The sequence below is a fragment of the Caretta caretta genome, chromosome 4 (genome assembly GCF_965140235.1).
Source record: "Caretta caretta isolate rCarCar2 chromosome 4, rCarCar1.hap1, whole genome shotgun sequence".
Classification (NCBI taxonomy): domain Eukaryota; kingdom Metazoa; phylum Chordata; order Testudines; family Cheloniidae; genus Caretta; species Caretta caretta.
The window spans coordinates 96792223-96816298 of NC_134209.1; the positions used below are offsets into that span (position 1 = coordinate 96792223).

The 24076-nt window shown below is 38.9% G+C and overlaps 1 protein-coding gene across 2 annotated transcripts in view; it reads right to left on the minus strand.

Annotated features, from left to right (window-relative positions):
* Positions 1–1451: 1451 nt before the first annotated feature.
* TUSC3 (tumor suppressor candidate 3) overlaps positions 1452–24076 on the minus strand; it is a 287435-nt gene continuing 264810 nt past the window's right edge. For both annotated transcript variants that reach the window (XM_048848186.2, XM_048848183.2), the window contains exons 9-10: positions 19377–19467; positions 1452–2047 (exon numbers count right to left, since the gene is read on the minus strand). In XM_048848186.2, coding sequence (XP_048704143.1) covers positions 2032–2047; positions 19377–19467 — 107 coding nt within the window. In that variant the 3' untranslated portion in view covers positions 1452–2031. The remainder of the gene's footprint in view (positions 2048–19376; positions 19468–24076) is intronic.

Below are 24076 nucleotides of genomic sequence, written 5' to 3' on the forward strand. Positions count from 1 at the left end.
CAATATTTTGTTACAGAGCACTATGCTGTTTGGGCTCTGACTTTTCTAACTGCAGCTCACATTGCCCATGCTACAGCCTTAGAAGCACAGTCCTTTTTCATATTGGGGCACAGGGTCTTTTAAGAGCTGGCATGATACTGTAGGAAAAATATTGCTTGATTAGGGAAGAATTCTAACTAACTTTGGAAGGAATTTAGGATGCATCTCTAGCACCACCTTAATCTTAAAAAGGTAGGCCATGATTCTCCATTGCCTTACACCTTGTGGTGCAATCATTTACACTTGGCCAAAGTGGTTGTAAAATTCTACATTCTGATTTGGTAGTCTTTTTACACTCGCTTATATTCTCCAAAGGGGTTTTAAGTTGGATAAATGTAACTTACACCCACTTTAAGGCCCCTTTACAAGCAGATCTTCTGATCCCTTCCCAGGTGCTGTTTTATTATCTGTACAGGGGTGAAGATGTACTTCCATCCTTTGTAAATAAGCTACAATGGTCTGCAAGCATTTTGTAGAGATATGAATCAGATATCAGCTATAAGGTGACATCTGAAGTTGTCAGTGCTGTACCTGTGTCAGAAGTCTAAGATACAAGGATGTGGGTATACATCCCAATCACCAGATTTGTCTAAGGTCCACAGCACATTCCTCAAGAACAGGGATTCTCAACCTGGGGAGCAGGAGTGTGAACAGGTGTCACAGGGTTGTGACCGTCCCCCAACCATTCCCACATTGCTAAAGGGAAGGAGAGGCCTGTTTATATGGGAAGAGAGTTTCCATATGGAAAAGGCTGAACACCACTGCACCAGAACACAGGATGATTGTTACTAGAGACACAGTTTAAACTTTCATAAGATAGAAAATAAGATTTCCAAACTTGACAAGGAACTTTCTTCATTTTAAGATATCAGGACAGACCTAGAATAAAAATCTTTGCTCTTTCATGCTGTAGGATTAATTTGATAGCTTTCTATAGCAAGAAAATTTGGAAGTCCTGCAACATCTTTTCCTCATTGTTGTTGATCTGGTGAGCATTATCACTAACCAGGACATCTCTATTGATCAAAATCTGGAGCCTTACTTTACAGTCCTCAGGACCCATCTGAGGTGACAAGGGACCATTGTCAATCTCCTTCAGGAAGATCCTATGAGACAGAAACTGGCTGACCAGCTATTTGCTCTGGAGCCTCATAGATTATGGCTGTAACATTTGGGGGTTTAGGGCCTTTTGTTTCTGTCACAATGGTGGAGGACTTTGAATGTAGTGAGTACTGAGATTTACTGGTAATATTCCAATGGTTTGATCCTTCAGTCTGAACTGAATAGATGTACCATCACTCTTAACCTTTTGGTCAAAATCCTCACTGTTCTTGACTAAACCAATTCCAGGAAACATGTCTCTTAGAAATTTCAGTGCACAAGGGGAAAAAAAGCCTACACAATTTAGAAACTTGTTCAACATTTATTTTCTTTATTGTACAAGTGGTATTAATAAATGATAATACACTCTATGTGATCAAATAACAGTTTGAACTGTTGGTTTCTCCAACAGCAGGGCTGTTGTTTTTTTGTGGGGTGGGAAGGTTCTAAAGTGCATCTCAGGACAACTTTATAACACTTTACCAAAAAAGACCCCAGCCATTTCCTTTTGGCTTTTTAATAAACTGTCAACAAGGTGGCAATACAACCACAAGATACAATATAATTAACGTTCTTTAAATTCTGTACCACTAAATATACTGTATGCATAACAGTTTGCCACATCTTCCATTAAGATATTTAACATTTACTATAGAAGTTTCTATAAATTAAATGAAGTATTCTTTATGTAAGGTATAAAAACACCAATTCTTTTCTCTACAAGAATACTGTCACTTATCACAAAACAACAACAACAACAAAACAAACAAAAAACCCCCACAGATGAACCAACACAGGAATCTTGAATAAATGTAATATAGCTGAGGCGATAATATCAGTAATAGCTTATCTTCGTAGTAAACATTAGCCTTATGCGTATCCCACTTGAATTCATTTAATTAAGAAGCTGAAAAGAAAAGGAAAATATGATTAAATGCTGAAAAATGCATAGGAAACGTGGTATCAAAAATTATTTTAGAAGAATCAACAAGGACTTTAAAACTTAAATTCATTAATGGGGGCAGAGATAGCAAGGCCTCAAAATTACATAGGGTGAGAAGCATGAATATGATATGATAAGAACCTGGAAGACAATGAATACTTTTAAAGGGGATATGGTTAGAGCCATGGGAAGGAAAAGATGAATTTAGCAGTGACAGTTTGGACAGACTAGATGGGAAACAGGTGAGAACAAATTTCAGAGTAGCAGCCATGTTAGTCTGTATTCACAAAAAGAAAAGGAGTACTTGTGGCACCTTAGAGACTAACAGCTCACAAAAGCTTATGCTCAGATAAATTTGTTAGTCTCTAAGGTGCCACAAGCACTCCTTTTCTTTTAGGTGAGAACAAGTGGGTGAGGTGAGATAGGACAAGGTTACAGTAGCAAGACGAGAAATTATCCTAATTTTTGTGGGAGCGAAGCTCCATTGTTTCAGTGCTGACAGAGGAAGACACCTGCTATCCAGAACTTATCAACACTGAAAGAATGGAGCTTTGCTCCCACAAAAATTAGGAGCTTCACATGAAGGGAACGTATCTGCAATGAATTCCACTTCTGGGTGGCTTAGGAGCCCCGATGAGGCTGAGTTGTCTCTCAAGCAGTGATCTATCTATGCTGCTTCTTCCTGTACAGCAAATAAAATGATGATGGACAAGCTGAGGATTTGGAAGGTGGCCGAAAAATGGCAGTTTGTGTATTGAGTATTCCTCAGAGTTAGCCAGATTTGAGGTAGGTAGCCTATTTTGCAGAATGACACAAGCTGGAACATGAATCTCAGTAAATATTATTTAGAAATAGATTTACCAGTTCATAAATTCCAAGTAAATCCATTTAATTGCGAAAAAAGTCAAGCTAGTAATAACTATTGACTAAAACCCCTGAACATAAAAGCATCTAGTCCGTCATAAACAGATTATACCCTTACTTTTAACCCTTTGTCTGTCTGAACAAATATTCCTTCTGTTAAATACTGTCTTACAAAAAACATGTGACATAACATTGCCTGCCTTACTAACAGTTGATTATTTGACCCCCCCCAAAATAATCCTACTTAACTTCCTTCAGCTTGTGTTGAGCTATTGAAACAACTGTGTGGAAACGTAGCGAGGGAGCGCATATGGGATTCATGTACTGAAATGAGCTTATGCAATGTCAAAGGGCATTTTTAATTACCATAATGCTCATATTTTCTGAGTGTACTCAAGGAATTTTTCAGCTACATGGTATTTCACCATTTGTCTTTATTTTGGTTGCATGAACTGGTATTCTCCAAGCAATCACCAACAGTTCATGTTTGATTTTATTTCATAATATACATATTAGAAATCTGAGGTGTGGTCTCTGGTATGACGTTTTTATATTTATAATGACATGCCGCAGATTAGTTCCTCTTGTCTGTTGCTCAGTGCTGATGGGGTTATCCTTCCCTTCTTAGTTTCTTTATCTTTTCTCCTAGGTTTACTTATTTTAATAGCACTTGAATATAATGGCTACTAAGGATAACACACTGACCATAAAACATTATTTTACAATAGTAACCACCATATAAAAACATAAATTAAAAGACGGTACTGACGGACGTCCAGAGACTTAAAAAAATATTTGTCACAATTTTTGCAGTTGTAGAAAACATCTAAAATCAAGCGATAAAAAGGAAAAGAAATCAGGAATCTCATGAAGACTCTGAATTTGAAGGGACAGTTAAAGACTTCCAAGTGAAGGTTAATGGATTAGCTGTTTTTGAGCCTGAAGACCTTTATTTATGCCCCAAACAGGTAAAGTAAAGGAAGAGGCAGAGCCAGTTATTATATAAGGGCTTGATTCAAACCCCATACATATCAATGGGCTTTGGATCAGTACATTTTTGATCAGGCTTTCAATGTGCCTCAACCCTATCCTAAAGAAACCAGTGCTAGGATTGTTAAACCTCCTCACCTTCTGCAGCTGAGACTGCTCATGCAGGGGCTAATTAGAGCCAAATGTCACAGTAATGCTTTGTGACCTGAACATCACAGTGCAATGGACTGTACCTCCCTCTAAAAATAATTAGCCGAATTGAACAACACATTAATCAATGCTTATCACCAAGTCACAGAGCTTACAAATTAGTTCTTCTGTTTCTTTTCTTGGGAAAAACTAAACTGTTGTCAGAAATGTTATTCTCTAGGAACACTGAGTAAACATTTGCTTAATTGATTATCACATTTGTTTTATTAAGGAGCTACTGTCTCTTTGTTTATGTGGTTTTAGTAGTTTAAAGTGGCACTATCAACTTGAAATGTATTAATTATGGGAGTTTAAAACAGTTTCTGTTGGTATGTTTGCCCCTTCCAAATTTCTGTAAGTTTATAATTGCATTCTTCTCTTTATTTAAAAATGTATGTGCCCAGCCTGCTAATAGGTAACAGAACCTCCCAAATAAATGGAGAATGGGAGAAGAGTAGGTACTGACTTAAAAATGGTAGATGAAACAATTTCAGGCAAGTGTAAACTTAATGTTCTAACTAATCTGTCATCTTGTTGTCAACTTTATTTACTCTCACAAAAATGCACAGGTGACAGTGATGATAAAAAATGGCAACTGTTTTCAAAGAAGTGGAATATAGTTGATTTCCGATGATGACGGTGAGGGATAGGCAGCTGAAGAGCCTGCTGACAGTGGATGGTATCTATCAGTTGATCAATCAGAGTACCAGCACTGGAATACCTTCATGGGGACTATGACAGAACTCCAGCATGTGTGCTTGTGCAACCCTGGTTGGGAACATGCAGTCACATACATGTATATACAGTAACTCCTCACTTAACGTTGTAGTTATGTTCCTGAAAAATGGGACTTGAAGCGAAACGATGTGAAGCGAATCCAATTTCCCCATTAACACCCCCTATTTACATGAATTCTTATGGGGAAATTGGATTCGCTTCACATCGTTTCGCTTAAAGTCACATTTTACCCCAATATATATACACACACACACAGTATAAGTTTTAAACAAACAATTTTATACTGTACACAGCAATGCTGATTGTGAAGCTTGGTTGAGGTGGTGCAGTCAGAGGGTGGGATATTGCCCAGGGAATACCTTACTGCTAAATGATGAACTAGCGCTCGGCTGAGCCCTCAAGGGTTAACCCATTGTTGTTAATGTAGCCTCACACTCTACAAGGCAGCACGAATGGAGGGAGGGGAGACAGCATGGCAGACAGAGACACACTCTGTGTGTGTGTGTGTGTGTGTGTTGCGCATTTCCCCTTTAAGTACGCTGACCCACTCTTAAGTACACTGCCTTGTTAAGTTAATTAGCAAGCTGAGACCACAGCTGCTGCCAGGAAGCTCCCTCCATCCTGAGCCCTGTCATGTGTCCCCCTGCTCTATGGAGACGGGGTAAGTGGGGTGCAGGAGCAAAGGGAAGGGGGACACCCTGACATTAGCCCACGCCCCTCCCTCGCCCCTTCACCCCCCGCACAGGAAGCAGGAGGCTTGGGGAGCAGCTCCAAAGCAGAGGGCAGGAGCAGCACATGGCAGTGGGGGGAGGCTCAGCTGAACTGCCAGCAATTGATAGCCTGCTGGGCGGCTGCAGCACAGGGAACTTAGGGGAGCGCGGAGCTGATATGGGGGCTGCCGGTCCATCCTGGTTCCAAGCCCCCACCAGCGAGCTGCAATGGGCTGTTCTTCCTGCAAGCAGTGGACAAAGCAGGTGGCTGCCAAATGACCTTAGAAGGGAGCATTGCACAACTTTAAACGAGCATGTTCCCTAATTGATCAGCAATATAACAACAGAACAACATTAACCGGGAAAACTTTAAGTGAGGAGTTAGCCGTGTTAGTCTGTATCCACAAAAACAACAAGGAGTCTGGTGGCACCTTAAAGACTAACAGATTTATTTGAGCATAAGCTTTCGTGGATAAAAACTCCATTTTTAATTGAGGAGTTACTGTACTCTGCTTCTGACTGTGGGTTTCATATCACAGCCCCCCCAAACTTATCCCTTCATCATCCAAACTCCTATTCTTCATTGCTCTTCTTGAAGACAAATATAAAAGAGATTTGCAGTTTCTCAGTCCTTGCTGAGTCACTAATTTAATCACTCTGCTTATTAAGGCCTAACTTTTACTCTAAGTCCCCTGCAAATACATAATTGTTCAAAGACCAGACCTGGCATTAAATTGCTCCCAAGGGGAGCGGAACTTAATGATAACGAGCCCCTATACCTGACAAAGATTACTTCCTCTGCCATGCTTGTTGGCATATTGGAGGGCAAAGGACCCACCACATGCACACTCATATATACAGTAGATTGATAGCAGCCACATGAAGGCTGCTTTTCTCTCTGTGCCTCTACTTACACCCTTCCTCCCCTAAGTTGCAGAGCTAGACTCATGGCAATTTAGCCATTATTCATTAATTTACTTTCTGTCTTGCATGTGTTTCTGCTCATACAGTGGCTCTCAAAACTTTCCAGACTACTGTACCCCATTCAGGAGTCTGATTTGTCTTGCATACCCCAATTTGCACCTCACTTAAAAACTACTTGCTTACATAAGAACGGCCATACTGGGTCAGACCAAAGGTCCATCCGGCCCACTATCCTGTCTTCTGACAGTGGCCAATGCCAGGTGCCCCAGAGGGAATGAACAGAACAGGTAATCATCAAGTGATCCATCCCGTCGCCTAGTCCCAGCTTCTGGCAAACAGAGGCTAGGGCCACCATCCGTTCCCATCTTGGCTCATAGCCATTGATGGACGTATCCTCCATGAATTTATCTAGTTCTTTTTTTAACCCTGTTATAGTTCTGGCCTTCACAACATCCTCTGGCAAGGAGTTCCACAGGTTGACTGGGCGCTGTGTGAAAAAATACTTCCTTTTGTTTGTTTTAAACCTGCTGCCTATTAATTTCATTTGGTGGCCCCTAGTTCTTCTGTTATGAGGAGTAAATAACACTTCCTTATTTATTTTCTTCACACCAATCATGATTTTATAGACCTGTATCATATCCCCCCCTTAGTCGTCTCTTTTCCAAGCTGAAAAGTCCCAGTCTTATTATGGCCATTCCATACCCCTAATCATTTTTGTTGCCCTTTTTTGAACCTTTTCCAATGCCAATATATCTTTTTTTAGATGGGGTGACTACATCTGCAGGCAGTATTAGAAAAATCAGACATAAAAATATAAGTGTCACATCACACTATTACTGAAAAATTGCCGACTTTATCATTTTTACCATATAATTATAAAATAAATCAACTGGAATATAAATATTGTACTTACATTTCAGTGTATAGTATATAGGGTGGTATAAACAAGTCATTTTCTGTATGAAATTTTAGTTTGTATTGACTTCGCTAGTGCTTTTTATGTAGCTTGTTGTAAAACTAGGCAAATATCTAGATGAGTTGATGTATCCCCTGTAAGACCACCATGTACCCTAGGGGTTCACATATCCCTAGCTGAGAACCACTGCTCAAATACACACATAAAAGTCTCTAGCATCTGCTCATGAGGACAAAGACTATGAAGAACACGAATGATCAGAGAGCAGAGGGAGGTCTTTTGGCTCAGTCTATGCCTTCATAGACTTTTTCTTTAATTAATTGGTGAATGTAGATCAGAAATATTGACAGAATTAGGCTAATAGTTCTGAACAAACAGCCATATTGAAGAATTGAGAAGGAAAAACAGTATGAAGAGGCTTAATTTTATGCTTTCTTCATAAAGTGGGGTAAAATAGGCTAGATATCTAAATACATGGCTTGAGAGGTGGTTTTAAAGGATTTAAAATTGTTGGACCCAAGAGCATTCTGAGGGACTGTATTGATGAAACCAAGTAGGGATATTGGTTTGATATCAACAAACCGAGGACTGGTAGTGTTAAAGAAAAAGGGAACTGTGAAGAATTTGTCTGCATGGAGAATGAGCAAGTAGACAATAGTCTCAAAAAAATTTGGTAGCTCATTTCGGGAAAGCACCCAACGGCTTTCTGAATCTTATCAAAACCTCTTGAGACTGAAAAATTGGGCAGGAGGTCTCACAAGAGAAAAAAGACTCCTTCACAAGAATCTTGGGACTTCCTGCTTTTGGGTTTGACCAAAAATACTGTGAAAACAGCGGTTATCCATTCGGCTTCCAGCTTGATACAGGAAGTGCAAAGATGCACAAAAGCATTTAAAAATAGAGAAGCCAAACTTTGAACCAAAAATATGTTCATTAAGGTTCAATGTGACTTTGGGGTAAAGGGTGGTTTTGTCTGTATTGTAAGCAAACCTATTTGCTCATCTCCAGCCCACATGGAGAAAAGAGGGAATCATAATGTTTTGGTGGAGAGGCAGATGCATATGTACTGGTAATAGAGCTTAAACAGTGTAAAAGTGGAATTTATAGGAGTTACTCTAGGTCCACATTCATGAACAACATGTTATTTGACTACTTATGGACAACAACAAATAGCACTGCAAAGCAAAGTACAGCAGGAAGCCCATCCACAGGGTAAACTGGAAAACGGTTTATTTTGTGCTATATTGTGCATGTAACTGAAAGCTGACTGGTAAGTAGAAGTAAATTTGGAATTTCATTGCAAAGGAGAAGTCTTCTATAAGAGGGACTGTCAGGAATGGAAAGGAGGCAGCATTGGTGAAAGAGAATTCATCAGAAACAGAAGAGGGCATTTGGGGAGAAAATAACATCAAAAAAATCTGTATGGACCTTCAACAAGAAAACTTGCATTGAAGCTAGAGAGAGACCCACGGCAGTAACTGAAAGTACGTTCTTTAAATTGCATTGCCTTAAAGCATACGAGAAAATCACAGAATGCACTTGTCATCTTATTACTCTGTTTATTATTATTACTCATATTCTTTACTGTGCTTATTTTGCTCTGCACAGACTAAATGAATAATTCCCCATGTGACTGAAATACAGTAGCTCATATAGTTTCACTCTCTTGCAGTGGGAACATACCAGTTTAAATATTTTTGCAAGCAAGCTACAAAACAATGTTCTCACATAAGAGAGCAGCTTATAAATGCTTTCTGGGTAGGGCAGGAGGGAAAATGTTCAGAATCACTACAAAAGAAAATAACCCATTATTTCAACGTTAAATGCCAGCAATTCAAAAACTGTTATTTCAGCAAAATGGAGAAATCCCAACATTCTTCTGCTAGAATGGTGGACTTGCAAAGGCATGAGAAGTCCCCTCTATGGAAAAATGACTGACGCTGGAAGAAGCCGTTCAGTACATATTTAAGCAAACTTTTGTTCTTCTTTTATTATTGTTATATTTAAGAAATCTTTATGTTAACCCCAATCATGAGCATATCTTGTGATTGGCATTTGGTCCCAGTTTGCCTATTGCCACATTATTTTTCATTGGGTAAAAATGTATTGAAAAGAAGAGTAAAATTTTTTAAAAATTCATTATGGCAGAGACTGGAGCAGCTTCAGAAGAAAACACTACGTACATTACTCTGTACTGTAAAGTCAGAAATTAATTTATCACACAAATAATGGAGCTCACAGAGGGTGAACAATATGCAAATGTGCTGTATCACTTATTTTTTCTGCGGTGAAAAGAAAACCAAACACACACACACACACACACACACACACACTCAGAGCTTCTGCCCTCCCGCCATTTTCATTCGTTCTATGCATTTATTTTTTGTCACCAAAGGAATCAACAGCTGAAGTAACAATGGCAGAGGCAATACAGGAGTGAGGGGGCAGCGAGCAGCAGCATTCCTACCATATTGTTTTATGTACTTTTATAAAAGGAAATAACCTCCTTTCTCCAGTCCTTGGTTCTTGATTTATCTTCATTTGATTTCATCTTGATAGATCTTCACCTCATTGAGGTCAGTGATGGCAGGAGAGAGGATGAATGCAAGGAGACATGTAATTTCTTAAATCCTTTATTGATGCACTCTTCTTCAGTAAAGATTTATATTATTGTTCAGTGACAAACAGCACACAAGTAATTTAGTATTTGTAACTTTCTCTGAAGAGGGAGGATGGTGGATTTGTGATGTTGCTTGTAGCTCTGTTTATACAGCATGAAAGTCATTTCAAACATTACTTTTTAAATGCATGCAAATATGAGCTGAAAAAGAAACCCAAACAGCCACCACCCTACTTTTTTTCAAGACTGTCCAATGTTATAATTAAAATATATCATTACTAGGTTTCATTTTTAGGGCCAAATTCTCAGCTGATGCAAACAGGCATAGCTCCCTCTGGCCCTTCATGTTCATGGCACAAGTGAGATTTACCAGCCCAAAGAAAACAAAAGGTAACAACCATTTACCATGTACCCTCCAGCTGCACAATGTGAAGAACTCAAAGAAGTAATGGGATATTTTACTACTCAAATACAAACTGGAGATTATTCAACAGAAGTCAGGTTAGGTAAGGATTTCCTTCTACTGCATAACATGTACATCAATACAAAAAAGAAACGATATTCTATGTGATACTATACAAAGCAGAACAGAAGAAAGGATGAAAAGCAAAAGATAGGAAATGAGCACTGAGAACACTGAGAAAGAACATTGTAAAAAAGAATTACCTGGTACCACTGTGAATAACACATTTGGTATTTTTTATATATTTATCATCATGTGGATAAATTTGGAGGATTAGCGGTAAAAGGAAAACAATTTATAAGGCTACTAAAATACCAGGGGAGGGAGATAAAGAATACAGACCAACAAAAAAAAAAAAAAAAAGAAAAAAGAAAAGGGAGAGTAAATAAGTACTACAGAATTTGTTTCCTAAATACAGTATATAAATGAAATAAAGGTGGCTAACAAGGGAAATTAATTATTTAGATATAAAAGGATCTTTATGTTCTGTCCTTAGTGTTCTGTGAGTGCACACACACACACACACAACCACTAATGAGAATTACATGCATGACTTGAGAAGAAAATTTAACCTTAAAATTTAACAAGACCCATGCAAACAGGGAAGCAAGATAGTATGACCACTGAGGATTACTGTAGAAGACAAGTTGATATCAATCACCTCTTTATTCACAAATGAGAAGGTAAGACTCCATTGGCTAGGGTCAAGTTTTGCCAGTGGGGCAGAGAGAAATGTTAGAAAGGTTTGACATTGCATTGGAGCAGATAGGCAAAAAGTGAATAAACATTGACAGAGTAGCAAGCAAAATCTCAAGGTGCAAAAGGAGTAACAGACTTTAGAGATAATATTCATTAATTCTCCAATGTAAGGATCACACCAAAGGACTGAATGCTGACTAATTTGTTCCAGTTATCTGTAAAATAACACAGAAGAATCTAGACATACAAGTCTGTAAGCCTTACTTCACTTCACCAGGAGGGGAGATATTAGAATGCTAATAAAAAAGAACTAAGTAGTTAGAATGGAATATTAGTAAGCACTGTCTAATTTAGTTGTGGTTTCATAAAAAAGAGCGTGCCTTGCGAATCTGCTTGAATTTTTAAAGAACATTATTGATTTGGTAGGAATCAAAGAGGTTGTAATGGTGTATCTAAAGGCAAAATCTGGTCCATGAGTCTACTGATTGCATTACGGTAATAACTTGCTGTAGCCATACCTCATGATGATGTGATAAACTTACACATTTCAATATTATACTTGATCCCCTATGATATCTTTGTTCTATTCCTATGTTAAAGTGTGGATGAAAAATAAATCTTTTCTTACATATGCTGTGTATGTCCATTTAAACTTCTCGGATTTTGAAAGAAAGGTCTGATGGATTATACAGTTTTCTTCTGTTTCTTAATGTTTTTATTCTCATCTTGGACAATGTACTGGTGAAGGGTGGGTCTGGAATCTTCACAGGCTTTTGATTTGTACCAAATAAAACTGGCTAGAAGAGATATGGAGTCTTTCTGAAAACCTGCTGAGTGGACAACTAGATATTTGGGAGCCATCTAGCACTGAGCACAAGTAGAAATCTTGTAAAGTAGAGAATCTGCTCCAGTGGCTATTCAGGTATTATTGAATGGGAAATAGATTAATGTGAAAGATGTTAACCAAAATATTTATACTATTTTCAGAAGAAAATGATAGTAAGCACAAAAAAGGAGGGAGAAGATGTGTTTCAGATTCTTTGTGCTGATTCAAAGGTATAGGAAGCCTGAATGGGATGAAACTGAGCAAATGAAAAATTAGGCTTAACACCAAGGAAAAAATTACTAAAAGTGAGGTGTACTTGGCTGTGAAATACTTTCAACATGATAAATGACAGATACCCCATGATTTGCATCAATGAAAATGAGGGTGGACTAAATAAGCAAGAATATTCTTACTATTAATTATATGAATTCCAATATGCATTAAGTTCACTTGTCAACAATGAATTCCATCTGCCATTATGCTGCCTTTTTACCTAGCTTTGTTAGGTCCCCATGAAGTTCTCACAATTTTCTCAGTCATCTGCAAACTTTACTACCATTATTCTCTTTTCTGAATCATTAATACTTTAAAAACAATCCTAATATCAAATCTTGAGCTTCTTACTTTCGCCATGCTGAAAAAACTGTTTATTTTCTTTTGCAGAAGTCTTCCTGGCTTATTCATGTCATTATGTTAATCTAGTTGTTTAGTAATTCCATTTTTAAATATAGTTTCAACCCGTTTTCCTGGTACTGAAATAAGGCTTGCCGGTCTGTAATTCCAAGGATTTACTCCTATGTCTTTTCAAAAGGTAGGTATTATATTTGCTACTCTCCAGCCCTCTGATATAATAGCCAATTTTCATGTTAGGCTGCTGAAAGACTGATGCTATTAGATTTAAAATCTCCATATGAACTACTGAATAATTCTTTCATTAATTTATTTTTAATTTCTCTTCTAAAGTATCTGTCTAAACAATTTTCATTGCTTCGTAATAGTGTATTCCAATTCACAAACAGGGATAGAAGCTTTCTGAAATGGACTAAACTAGTTTTAAGAGGACACACTAAACTCTATGAATATGATTCACAGAATAACCTCAGCCAACAAGGCAATAATGCAAAAAATTAGTTTTACTGTTATCGCAAAACTATTAGAAAGTATTTTTTATTTCTCTCTGGCTGAAAACATCCATTTTAGGTGCTTTACCATAAGAAACGATTTTATGGCTAGAATGGATTGTTAGAATAGTGTGACAGGCATAGTTTCACAACCATGAAGACCTTGCTGTGGTACATGTGTGTATATATATATAACAAATTAAACTGCAAAAGTAATTTGTGGAAAAGGTACAAATATTCCCTAAATCATCCAGTCACATGGTCTGTATATCATAAAGTGGCAGAAAAAATTTCTCTTGATTTGTAGCTGTCTTCCAAAAGAGATTGTAAAAAGGCTCTTAAGAACATCTAGAACTGTGATATTTCATCTTGCAAATTATTGTTTATATCTCACAAAAATTGTTCCAGGCACTTTAGAGACAAGTGAGTAAACAAGGTCCCTATGAAAAGGGCATACAATGTTAATAGACATAGATACAAGGATAGAATATACCACAAAGTAAATGATTCAGCAGTGATGTTCAGCACACACATTTTGTTAGTTCCAAGAGCTGTTTAGATAGTATTTAATATTTTAGTAATATTTGTTCCGCCACATTCACTGCCAGCAAGAAACTGAGCTACTGTCTCCTACCTAGCCTTTACTAAAGGGTTTCTTCTAGAGATACTGGATAAATATATGCACCCCACCAACAGAAAGTAGGGAGGGTGACAATACAAACAATGTCTACTCTCCCTTACAGAGGTGAATGCCCTCACTGGTTCAGCTGACCTGCTGGAGTTTGCAAGCTGTTCCTCTTCTGCTAGCAAAGGTGAATCAAGCAAGTTATTCGTAAACATTCTTAGAGGGGAGGAATAGGGCTTGTCGGTCTGTTGGGAACAGAGTGTTTTGGGGAAGAACTTAAAGATGCAGAAGGTAGAGAGAGGAACATCGTAAACTAGGAAAGGAAAGTAATATTTTACTAGTGCTCTACTTTGGATCTGATTATCGTAATTCTTTGAAGATCAAGGTACGGTCATTTCAAAACAAATATAAACGAGCACACAACCATCACTTTTAAAAAATGTCATAGTGTATTAACTGTCAGGGTTTGTGGACAAATAAATTTAGATAAGGCTGCAGGTATAGCAGCACCAATGGCTGAGCATTTTTAATTGTATTGCTGTGTAGCAGGAAAGATGCACGTGGTATCTAACTAAGGGCTTGTCTTCACTACTGGGAGATCAACGCTGCTGTAATCGATGCAGTGGGTGTGGATTTAGCAGGTCTCGTGAAGACCCGGTAAATCGACAGCAGAGCATTCTCCGGTTGACTCCAGTACTCCAGCTCCCCGAAAAGAGTAATGTAAGTTGACCAGAGCATCTCCCATCGACGCAGCACAGTGAAGACACAGTGGTAAGTCGACCTAACCTACATCGACTTCAGCTATGTTATTCACATAGCTAGAGTAGTGTAACTTAGGTTGATTTACCCGGGTAGTGTAGACAAGCCTAACTCAGCAGAAAGGAGGTATAAAAACAGGCAAGACCACAGGAAATACAAGGCTGCCAGAGTATCTTCTCATTTGGGGTTTATCTCATGACACGATCTATGATGTTCAAAACCCTGAATAGTATTGGCTCTAGCTATCTAAAAGATCACATCTCCTGTGATGATGACCGCATGACAGATTTGTTCCATTGCAAAAATAAAACTGTCAATAAACAAGGAAGGCTTGTATCTGTCAGATGTATCTTCCACAAGAGCTAACCCATGGCAGTGGAACTCACTGCTTGTTGCCATAAGAACTTTCACCACCATGACCATGTTCAGAAATAAATGAAAAACCATTTTTTTTATTTTTCCCACAAAAAAGGTCTCCATCACATCACCATCCTCATACTTTATTTTTAAAAATAACTAAGCTAGTTCCTGTTGGTAGGGCTGGAAAGGAGAGTGGGTTTTATTTTTTTCTTCTTGTGGAAGGAGCTAAGATATCCCAGTGATAGAAGACAATATAAAAAAAAAGCCAAGAGAGTGCTAGTTATATATAGTCACATAGAACACTAGATCCAAGTCTAACACACAAAATGCCATGCTTTTTTGCTTTTGCAAAATGTAGCCAGATTCTAGGACACGTTGCAGATGTTTTTGAGATGATGGCAGAGAAGAATTAAATCAAAAACATTGGAGAAGAGAACAAGCCAAGCTCTTGCCTCTGACTGTTCTTGAATCAGATTCCAGTTCCATTCAATATAATGTCTTGTTAAAGGATAGAATGGATGTAACATTATGGTCTACTGAAATATACTACAACAATGAGAAAACTCATCATCTCACTTGTGCTGAGGGAGTGAGCAAAAGTAAAATAAAATAAAAGGCATAATGTCAGAAGAGTTTCAACTTTTTTTCCTCTTGTTTCATGGAAATGTTGCTGATGAGATTTTAATCACATTTAACTTGCGGGAAGTTTACAAAGTAGGACGAAGTCTTGTTCCTTCTATGTATCATTTATAGTGATTTTCCAATGAATGTGAAGAAAGAACAAATGTAATAAAATGAATTATCTTTACTGAAATACTACGTAGGCATGTTAATAAAACTTAAAATCTTTTAGATTGAGATACCAAACATATTTTACATTTGCCAATATACAGTAATCAAAGATTTTAAGCATGTAATTTAGATTAGTATGCATCCTTCCATGTTCTGAAGGGGAGTTCGAAAGAGGATGGAGCTAGGCTCTTTTCAATGGGGCAGATGACAGAATGAGCAATGGTCTCAACTTGCAGTGGGGGAAGTCTAGGTTGGACATTAGAAAAAACTATTTCACTTGGAGGGTGATGAAACATGGAATGGGTTAGCTAGGGAGGTGGTGGAATCTCCATCCTGAGAGGTTTTTAAGGCCTGGCTTGACAAAGCCCTGGCTGGGATGATTTAGTTGGGGTTAGTCCTGCTTTCAGCAGGGGTTGGACTAGATGACCTCCTGAGGTCTCTTCCAACCCTAATCTTCTATGATTCTATGTTTTGTGTAGCAGGTAACAGCAGTTCAGGCTGCTCTACTTCAGGGTATGGTCATCTCTGTCCATGTGCACCTCTGGTTGGTAGTGCCTGATTAGGGCTTCTGCTCAGGGTAACAAGTGAAGGCCAATGACAAACTCAGCAGATGAGGGCCAAGTTCCCCAAACGCAGTGAAGGTGAATGAGCCATGACTATGGATCACATAGTGTAGAAGAGCCAGATATTCAGAATGGTTGTTCGTGCTCCCAGGAACCAATGGCATCTGATGGACTAGTTCCTAGGAAGTGGGATGGTGTCCCCCACATATAAAATTCCTCTATGTCTCCCATGCCTCAAGAAGACAGTGTGAAATGAAGGGGGGGAAAGCCACAACAGACTGTGACAATAGCACCAATATTAAAGTCCCCGCTATTATTGACTGCAGGAGGAGAGGCATGCTCCGCATGCATAGGACAAGTGTAACCCAAACCTCTTATAGGGAAGGTGCAGCCCCAATGATCCCAACTTCCTGAAAGTCCAAACCAGATTTTAGAGACACGTTCTCTGTCACCACATGGAACATATTAACCCTGAATGGCATTGGGTACATGACAGTTCATCAAAGAATTTATCTGTTAAAAGACAGTAATCGTCAGAATCAAAGAGCCCTGTCTACCATAACGACATCAAGTTACTGTAGAAGGCGAAACCATCTTCCATGCTGGTTGTCCACACCTAGCTCAAGGTATGGCACTTATTATTAGACAGCAGCTAGTATAGACTTTAACCACATAGAACCCCATCTCTCTGGGCTTACTCTATGTTTGGCTCCAACATCTTTGTGGACATTTATCTGTCATTGTGGCCTATAAGCCAACAGAAAATGCATCATCTGTGAAAAGAACACATTCTACCACCAGCTAGTAGCAAATATCCAGTTAATTCCACCACATGACAGACTACTAGTGCATAGAGTATATAATGCCATAAGTGGCTGTGATTGAGCTGGGGAAGTATGAAAGGCCTTCCAAAAGTTACGGAATGGACCATGCTGCTTGACCTGATGGCATTCCAATCCAGCTGCTCAGAGATGCCTTGGAAACCCGTGAGCATCAGCCTGCATCAACTGTTCTTAGAAGTGTGGCCATCACACAAAGTACCAGCAGAATGGAAAGATGGCATCTAGTGCCCTTGTACAAAGGCAAAGGATATCACTCTGAGTGTTGCAACTACAGGCCAATCTCATTGTTACTGGTCTCTGGAAAGGTCTTTTATCATGTTCAGCTTGGTAGGATGCAGCCACTCCTTAACAGACATCACCCACAACAATCAGGGTTCATTGCTGGGTGATTGGCAATGGATGCTGTCCTTACCCTCCGGCTTCTGGCTGAGCTTCACCAAAAATGTAAACACTCACTTGACATGATATACATCTACATCAGATTGACTTTTGATTTGGTTGACAGATCAGATTTTGGTTCACACTGAAAGGAGTTGGCATTCCAGATATTCTAATCTACTGCACAATCTTCACATTGGTACTAGCGAGAGAGTGTGTGTTGGTTCACAGATTCACCACATTTCTATACAATCTCAGCTGTGTGGCAGGAATGCATCCTCACCCTGCCTATTCTGTCATGCTATTGACAGGATCCTTGGACTTGCTGCACCACACACTGGAATCAAGATTGGTCAAGAAGTGTTCTCAGACCAAGTCTATGCAGACGATGCTGCCCTGCTTGTGGAAAAGTCAGAATTTCAGCACTGTCCTCCAAGGTCTCCAAGATGTTGTCCACATTGTGGGGTTGAATGTCTCATTGTGGAAGACCAAGGTATAGAACCTTGCAGATGGGCCACCAAAATCCCTGGTGCAAGTGGGGGTAAGTACCATGGGTAGTGCTGACAAGTTCCACTACCTAGGCTGCAAGAAGAGTTTAAACGGTCACAACAAACCAGACATTCATTGATTAATATTTCTCACTGCTTCCTGCATGAAGTCCATGCTTATGGAAGCAAAAATGTCTGTGCTGAGACAAAGTTCAGGATCTATCAAACCTGTGTACTACCCATATTGCTATAAAGGTCAGAAACCTGGACCCTCTTACAAGCAAACTTCGAGCAGTTAGAGACATTCCATATTCACTGTCAGTGCCAAACCCTGAGCATAAAATGTTTTGACTTTGTGCAAAATGTCATAATCCTCACAGAGCTCTGACCTTCATTCAGGTGCTCATTCTATTCAAAAGAATTACTGCACACTATTCTGCCATGTCACCAGCATGGACAAAAAACCCCTGGCCCACCATGCTCTCAAACTTCCTATTCATGCACACCCCGACTCTACTTGATGCCTACTGCGATTCCTGGCTACACAGGACTGAGCCAGATCTGCAAACTTCACTACACTATGTCTGATGCCACCATTGACCATGGTCACTCTGTCTGGTGCAATGGTTCTCAGTAGACTATGCATGTTGACACAACTTTCATGTTATTAAAGTAAAAAAAAATAATAATCTGAAAATCAATTGAGGTGATATGTACACATTGTCTGTTGAAAAACAGTGACAGCTGTGCTATGTTCACATTTCAGTGAAGATTTCACAGCAAAAAAGTTGTTTCTACACTTATTTCTAGCATGTATGTTCTTAACCACCCACTTTTGTATATTTAGAAGCCTTCATATAAATGCAGCACTAGCTATATTTTCCTGTCCCAAAGGTGGGGAAAAATTCTAACCCATTTGAGTTTGTGTATTCAGATCTGAAGTATTTGTGGTTTTAGTTCATATGGTATGTGAAGTTTCTTATGGAATGTTTTGACAGGGTGATTTATCCATTATAATGAATAAGGGTATTGCTTCTCAGTGCAGTAGAGAGAGCTTGTTTGAGAGCTGGTCTGAGATGTGGAATGAACTTCCACGGCTACTAGTGATCATCACAGACCTCATCATCTTCTACTCCAGGTGCATTATCTTTCATGGGCCCACTACAAAGAAATTCAGTCACTCACAAACACATCCTTTGACCTGTAAAGTACAGCACAGCTGCTAAGACAATGGGTCAGTTACTTTTTTACATGTATCCAAACATCACTCTCTTCTTACTCATAGCTTGCTCCTGCTCCCATAGATATCAATGGCAAAATCCTTATTAACATCAAGGACAGCACGATCAAGCCAATCTTTTGAACTTTTAAAAATACCTGGTACCGATTACAATATATAAATGGATTTAATAACATAAAAGATTACCTGTATGGATAGCCATGGTATTTGGAGCGGAATATCGACAGCAGGAAGCTGAAGAAGAAAACCACGAGACCCAGTCCTACCAGGCATATTACTGGAAAAAATATTAACTGTGTTTACTATCATATAAAAACATGGAAAAGATTAACATCTAATGTCTATACTAAGATTATTATTTATGTCAATCACTTACAAAGAAATTTGGCATAGTTCAGTACTCAAGTTTTGATATATTGCCTTATGATGTCCAGTATCTTCTAACAGGGCATCAAAACACACATGGAAATTATTTATTTGTGGTTATTAAAAAAACCCTACTTATCAGTATAAGTGTATTATTGAGGCAAAAAGAACAGTAGTTTGCAGCTTGTGGATACAAACAGCTTGCTGGAGACTGTGGATATAGAAATCTTTGTAAATTATACATTTCAGGCAATGTAATCTCAGGTACTTGTTTGCCCTTTCTGGAAAATAAATTACACTTAGAATATCCTTTGAGTAATAGTACCACGTTCACATCATAACCTAAGGTTAAAGTAAGTAGTAATGAAGGCAGTACAGGAGTTGCCTCATTTAGTTCTTATGTGGTTGAGAAGACTTTTATAGTCTTAGACCTGGTTTACATTTAAAACTTAGGTCAACATGGCTACCCCATTCTGCGGTGTGAAAAATGTGTCCGTCTGCACTCTGGTGTTATGGCAGCACAGATAAAGTGACATAGCTATACTGCTGTCATAAATATAAAGGGAAGGGTAAACCCCTTTGAAATCCCTCCTGGCCAGGGGAAAGCTCCTTTCATCTGTAAGAAGGTTTAAGAAGGGTTAAGAAGCTAAAGGTAACCTCGCTGGCACCTGACCAAAATGACCAATGAGGAGACAAGATACTTTCAAAAGCTGGGAGGAGGGAGAGAAGCAAAGGGTCTGTGGGTCTGTCTATATTCTGTCTTTGCCGGGAATAGACCAGGAATGGAGTCTTGGAACTTTTAGTAAGTAATCTAGCTAGGTACGTGTTAGATTATGATTTCTTTAAATGGCTGAGAAAAGAACTGTGCTGAATAGAATAACTATTTCTGTCTGTGTATCTTTTTTGTAACTTAAGGTTTTGCCTAGAGGGGTTCTCTATGTTTTGAATCTAATTACCCTGTAAGGTATCTACCATCCTGATTTTACAGGGAGGATTTCTTTATTTCTATTTACTTCTATTTTTATTAAAAGTCTTCTTGTAAGAAAACTGAATGCTTTTTCATTGTTCTCAGATCCAAGGGTTTGGGTATGTGGTAACCTCTGCAAATTGGTGAGGCTTTTTACCAAACCTTGTCCAGGAAGTGGGGTGCAAGGTTTTGGGAAGTATTTTGGGGGGAAAGACGTGTCCAAACAGCTCTTCCCCAGTAACTGGTATTAGTTTGGTGGTGGTAGCGGCCAATCCAAGGACAAAGGGTGGAATATTTTGTACCTTAGGGAAGTTTTGACCTAAGCTGGTAAAGATAAGCTTAGGAGGTTTTTCATGCAGGTCCCCACATCTGTACCCTAGAGTTCAGAGTGGGGGAGGAACCTTGACAGCTGCTATAGTACCTGTAGTGAAGATATGGTCTAAGTCAGGTTCACGCAGAAAGATTGGAGGATTTGTGTAAGCAACCACCAAAGAGATTCCATTAGTAATATAGGTTTTAAAAAAAATCTGAATGAACAGAGTTTTATAACCTCAGTATAAATCGCTGTATTCTCTTAATATCCAACGCAGCACACCCTTATTTATATCAAACAGTCATGTGCCACAATATCTATTAAATACATTGAAAATTACTTTGATTATCCCCCCCAAAAAATCAGTTCAACTCATTCAATATTCCCTTGATATCTGGGATAATCAAGAATGTCCTGTGTAAATTGGAATCTGAACTATCAGGGTTGTGTGGAAAAAAATCACATTATTCCTATTGAAATAAATGGGAGAAACCACTTGTTTTAGTTCATCTGGAAGACAAGAGGCAGAGAAAGGAATAAAAGTGAGAGAGAATAAATACCTTACTAAAGTCAGGACAGGTCTAAACTACAAATTTGCATTGGTGCAGCTGCACCGCTGTAGCGCGTATGGTGAAGCTGCTCTAAGCTGACGGGAGAGAGCTCTCCCATTGGCTTAATAACTCCACCTCTGCCAGAGGTTGTAGCTATGGTGCTGTCTACACAGAGAGTCACAGTAGGTATAACTATGTCGCTCAGAGGGGTGGATTTTTCACACCTCTGAGGGTTGTCATTGTACCGCAGTAAGTATGCAGTATAGACACCAAGCCACAGAGTCATAAGTAGAGCAGTTGGAGAAAAAAAATCATTTTAAAATAGTTTAAAGAAGAACAAAAACATTTAGCAATTCCTCTTTGAGCAAAAAGAAGTGGTTAAAGGTATCTCTCTCTGATAAGTTCTAAAACTCTGGTGGTCAGACTATCAATTTGATTGCAGCATATGTCTTTAAGTGTTGAAGATAAATAGCAAAAATAATCAGTTATTTAACTTGGATTATAAACATAATTTGCAACACTGCTACTGTAGAGACAGCATCATACCTTAACAATCATGTTAGTTGCCTAGAATATAGGTTCTGATCCAACTCCAGTTGAAGTCAATGTAAAGATTTCTATTGACTTCAACAAAAGTAGGATCAGATGCTTGGAGAGAAATAATTGGAGGAACACCAAGGGACTAATCTGGTACCACTGAAGTCAAAGGACATTTTGCCAATGACTTCCATGGGAGTAGGATCAAGTTCTAAATGCTGTAAGTGGTCACATTGTGCGGGTCTGGCAAGGGGCCAACTCAGCCGCAGGAATTCCTGGAGAAATTCTTCCTGACTCAACATTTACATGAGAAACTGAAAAAAATGAGGGCCTGATATTGAAAGGTGGTGATCACCAAAAACTGAAGGCAGTGGGAGATGCAAACACTCAGTGCTTCTCAGAGTCAAGCTCTAAACATGTAGAATTTCAGTATCTCAATTAAATTATGACTTAAGCTTAATGCCATATTATATGTATCATATTAGGCTGTGATACAGAAGAATCTCTTTTTGAAGGACATTGAAAGACATCTACCAATGTTGTCACCGATAAGAGCTGATGAAAGGACAGTATACCTGTCCCCTTCAAGTCCTCATGCCTGGGGTGGAGCTCTGTGAGAGTATTGGCATTTCCACAGTTCAGTAATTTTATAAAATTAAATCATTATCTGTTAATAATACACACATCACAGGATTGCATCACAAGATAATTAGCCTCTTTTTTTAATAAAAAAAAAGAGGTTGGTAAGTGCCAGTTCAATAAATATGATGAGACTGTCAATTGAATGGACTTGACTAACCCTAATAGGAATTTTAACTTTTTCCAAAAAACAGTTTAGCAATTATGCTATAATAAATATATAGTTTGGTATGTTACAATTGACATGGCAGCTCTTTAAATGGCAGATGACAGCCAGCAACTTTCATTATTTCCTCATTTCCTTTTAAACCAGAAAACAACATGTTAGGACATTTTCAGACACTGCCTCTCCCTACCACGTAAGGGCCAGATTTTGCCATCCTTATCAGATTGAGTAAAACTTTGTTCTGTGAGCATTAACATTTATTTCAATGGAAATGCTTGTAAAGTAAGGTACTATTCATCATGAGTAAGAAAGGCATAATCTGGCACTCGTGTAATACAGACTCACAAATCCAAGAAATACGATCAGAGAGCTACAGTCAAATTTAAATCAAGCAACCGTCTATTTTGACACTGATGGTAAGTTAGGGACTGAGGATAAATTTTTCAAAATTATCTTAGCAGCCTATGTCCTATTGAAGGAGATCTGAGAATCACTGTAGACAGCTTGATGAAAAGGGAGGATAGTGCAAAGACCTCCCTTTATACTGGGGGATGAGGAAATACCTTCAATAAAACCCTCTTCCCCTTTTCTGTGAAGGAACACATAGAAGAGCTATGGAACCAAGAGCTCAGAGGGACTGAACCTTCTGGTATAGAGTGCTCTCATGAGATAGGTCCCTGAATAGGGATGAGGAGAGTTGGTGGGTGGGTGGGCAGGAGAGGAAGTCAAGTGTGTAGCCCATCTCTACAATGTTCAATACCTACTAGTCTGAGGTGACCAGAAATGACAGAAATGCCATACAGAGGAGATGATACAGGGCTGGGTAGCAAGTGGCATGCTGTCTCACAGACTCATAGACTTTAAGGTCAGAAGGGACCATTATGATCATCTAGTCTGACCTCCTGCACAATGTAGGCCACAGAATCTCACACACCCACTCCTGTAACAAGACCCTGACCTATGTCTGAGCTATTGAAGTCCTCAACTCGTGGTTTAAAGACTTCAAGGTGCAGAGAATCCTCCAGCAAGTGACCTGGGCCCCATGCTGCAGAGGAAGGCGAAAAACCCCCATGACTTCTGCCAATCTGCCCTGGAGGAAAATTTCTTCCCAACCCCAAATATGGTGATCAGCTAAACCCTGAGCATGTGGGCAAGAATCACCAGCCAGACACCTAGGAAAGAATTCTCTGTAGTAACTCAGATCCCACCCTATCTAGTGTCCCATCACAGGCCATTGGGCATATTTACTGCTAATAGTCAAAGATCAATTAATTGCCAAAATTAGGCTATTCCATCATACCATCCCCTCCATAAACTTATCAAGCTTAGTCTTGAAGCCAGATATGT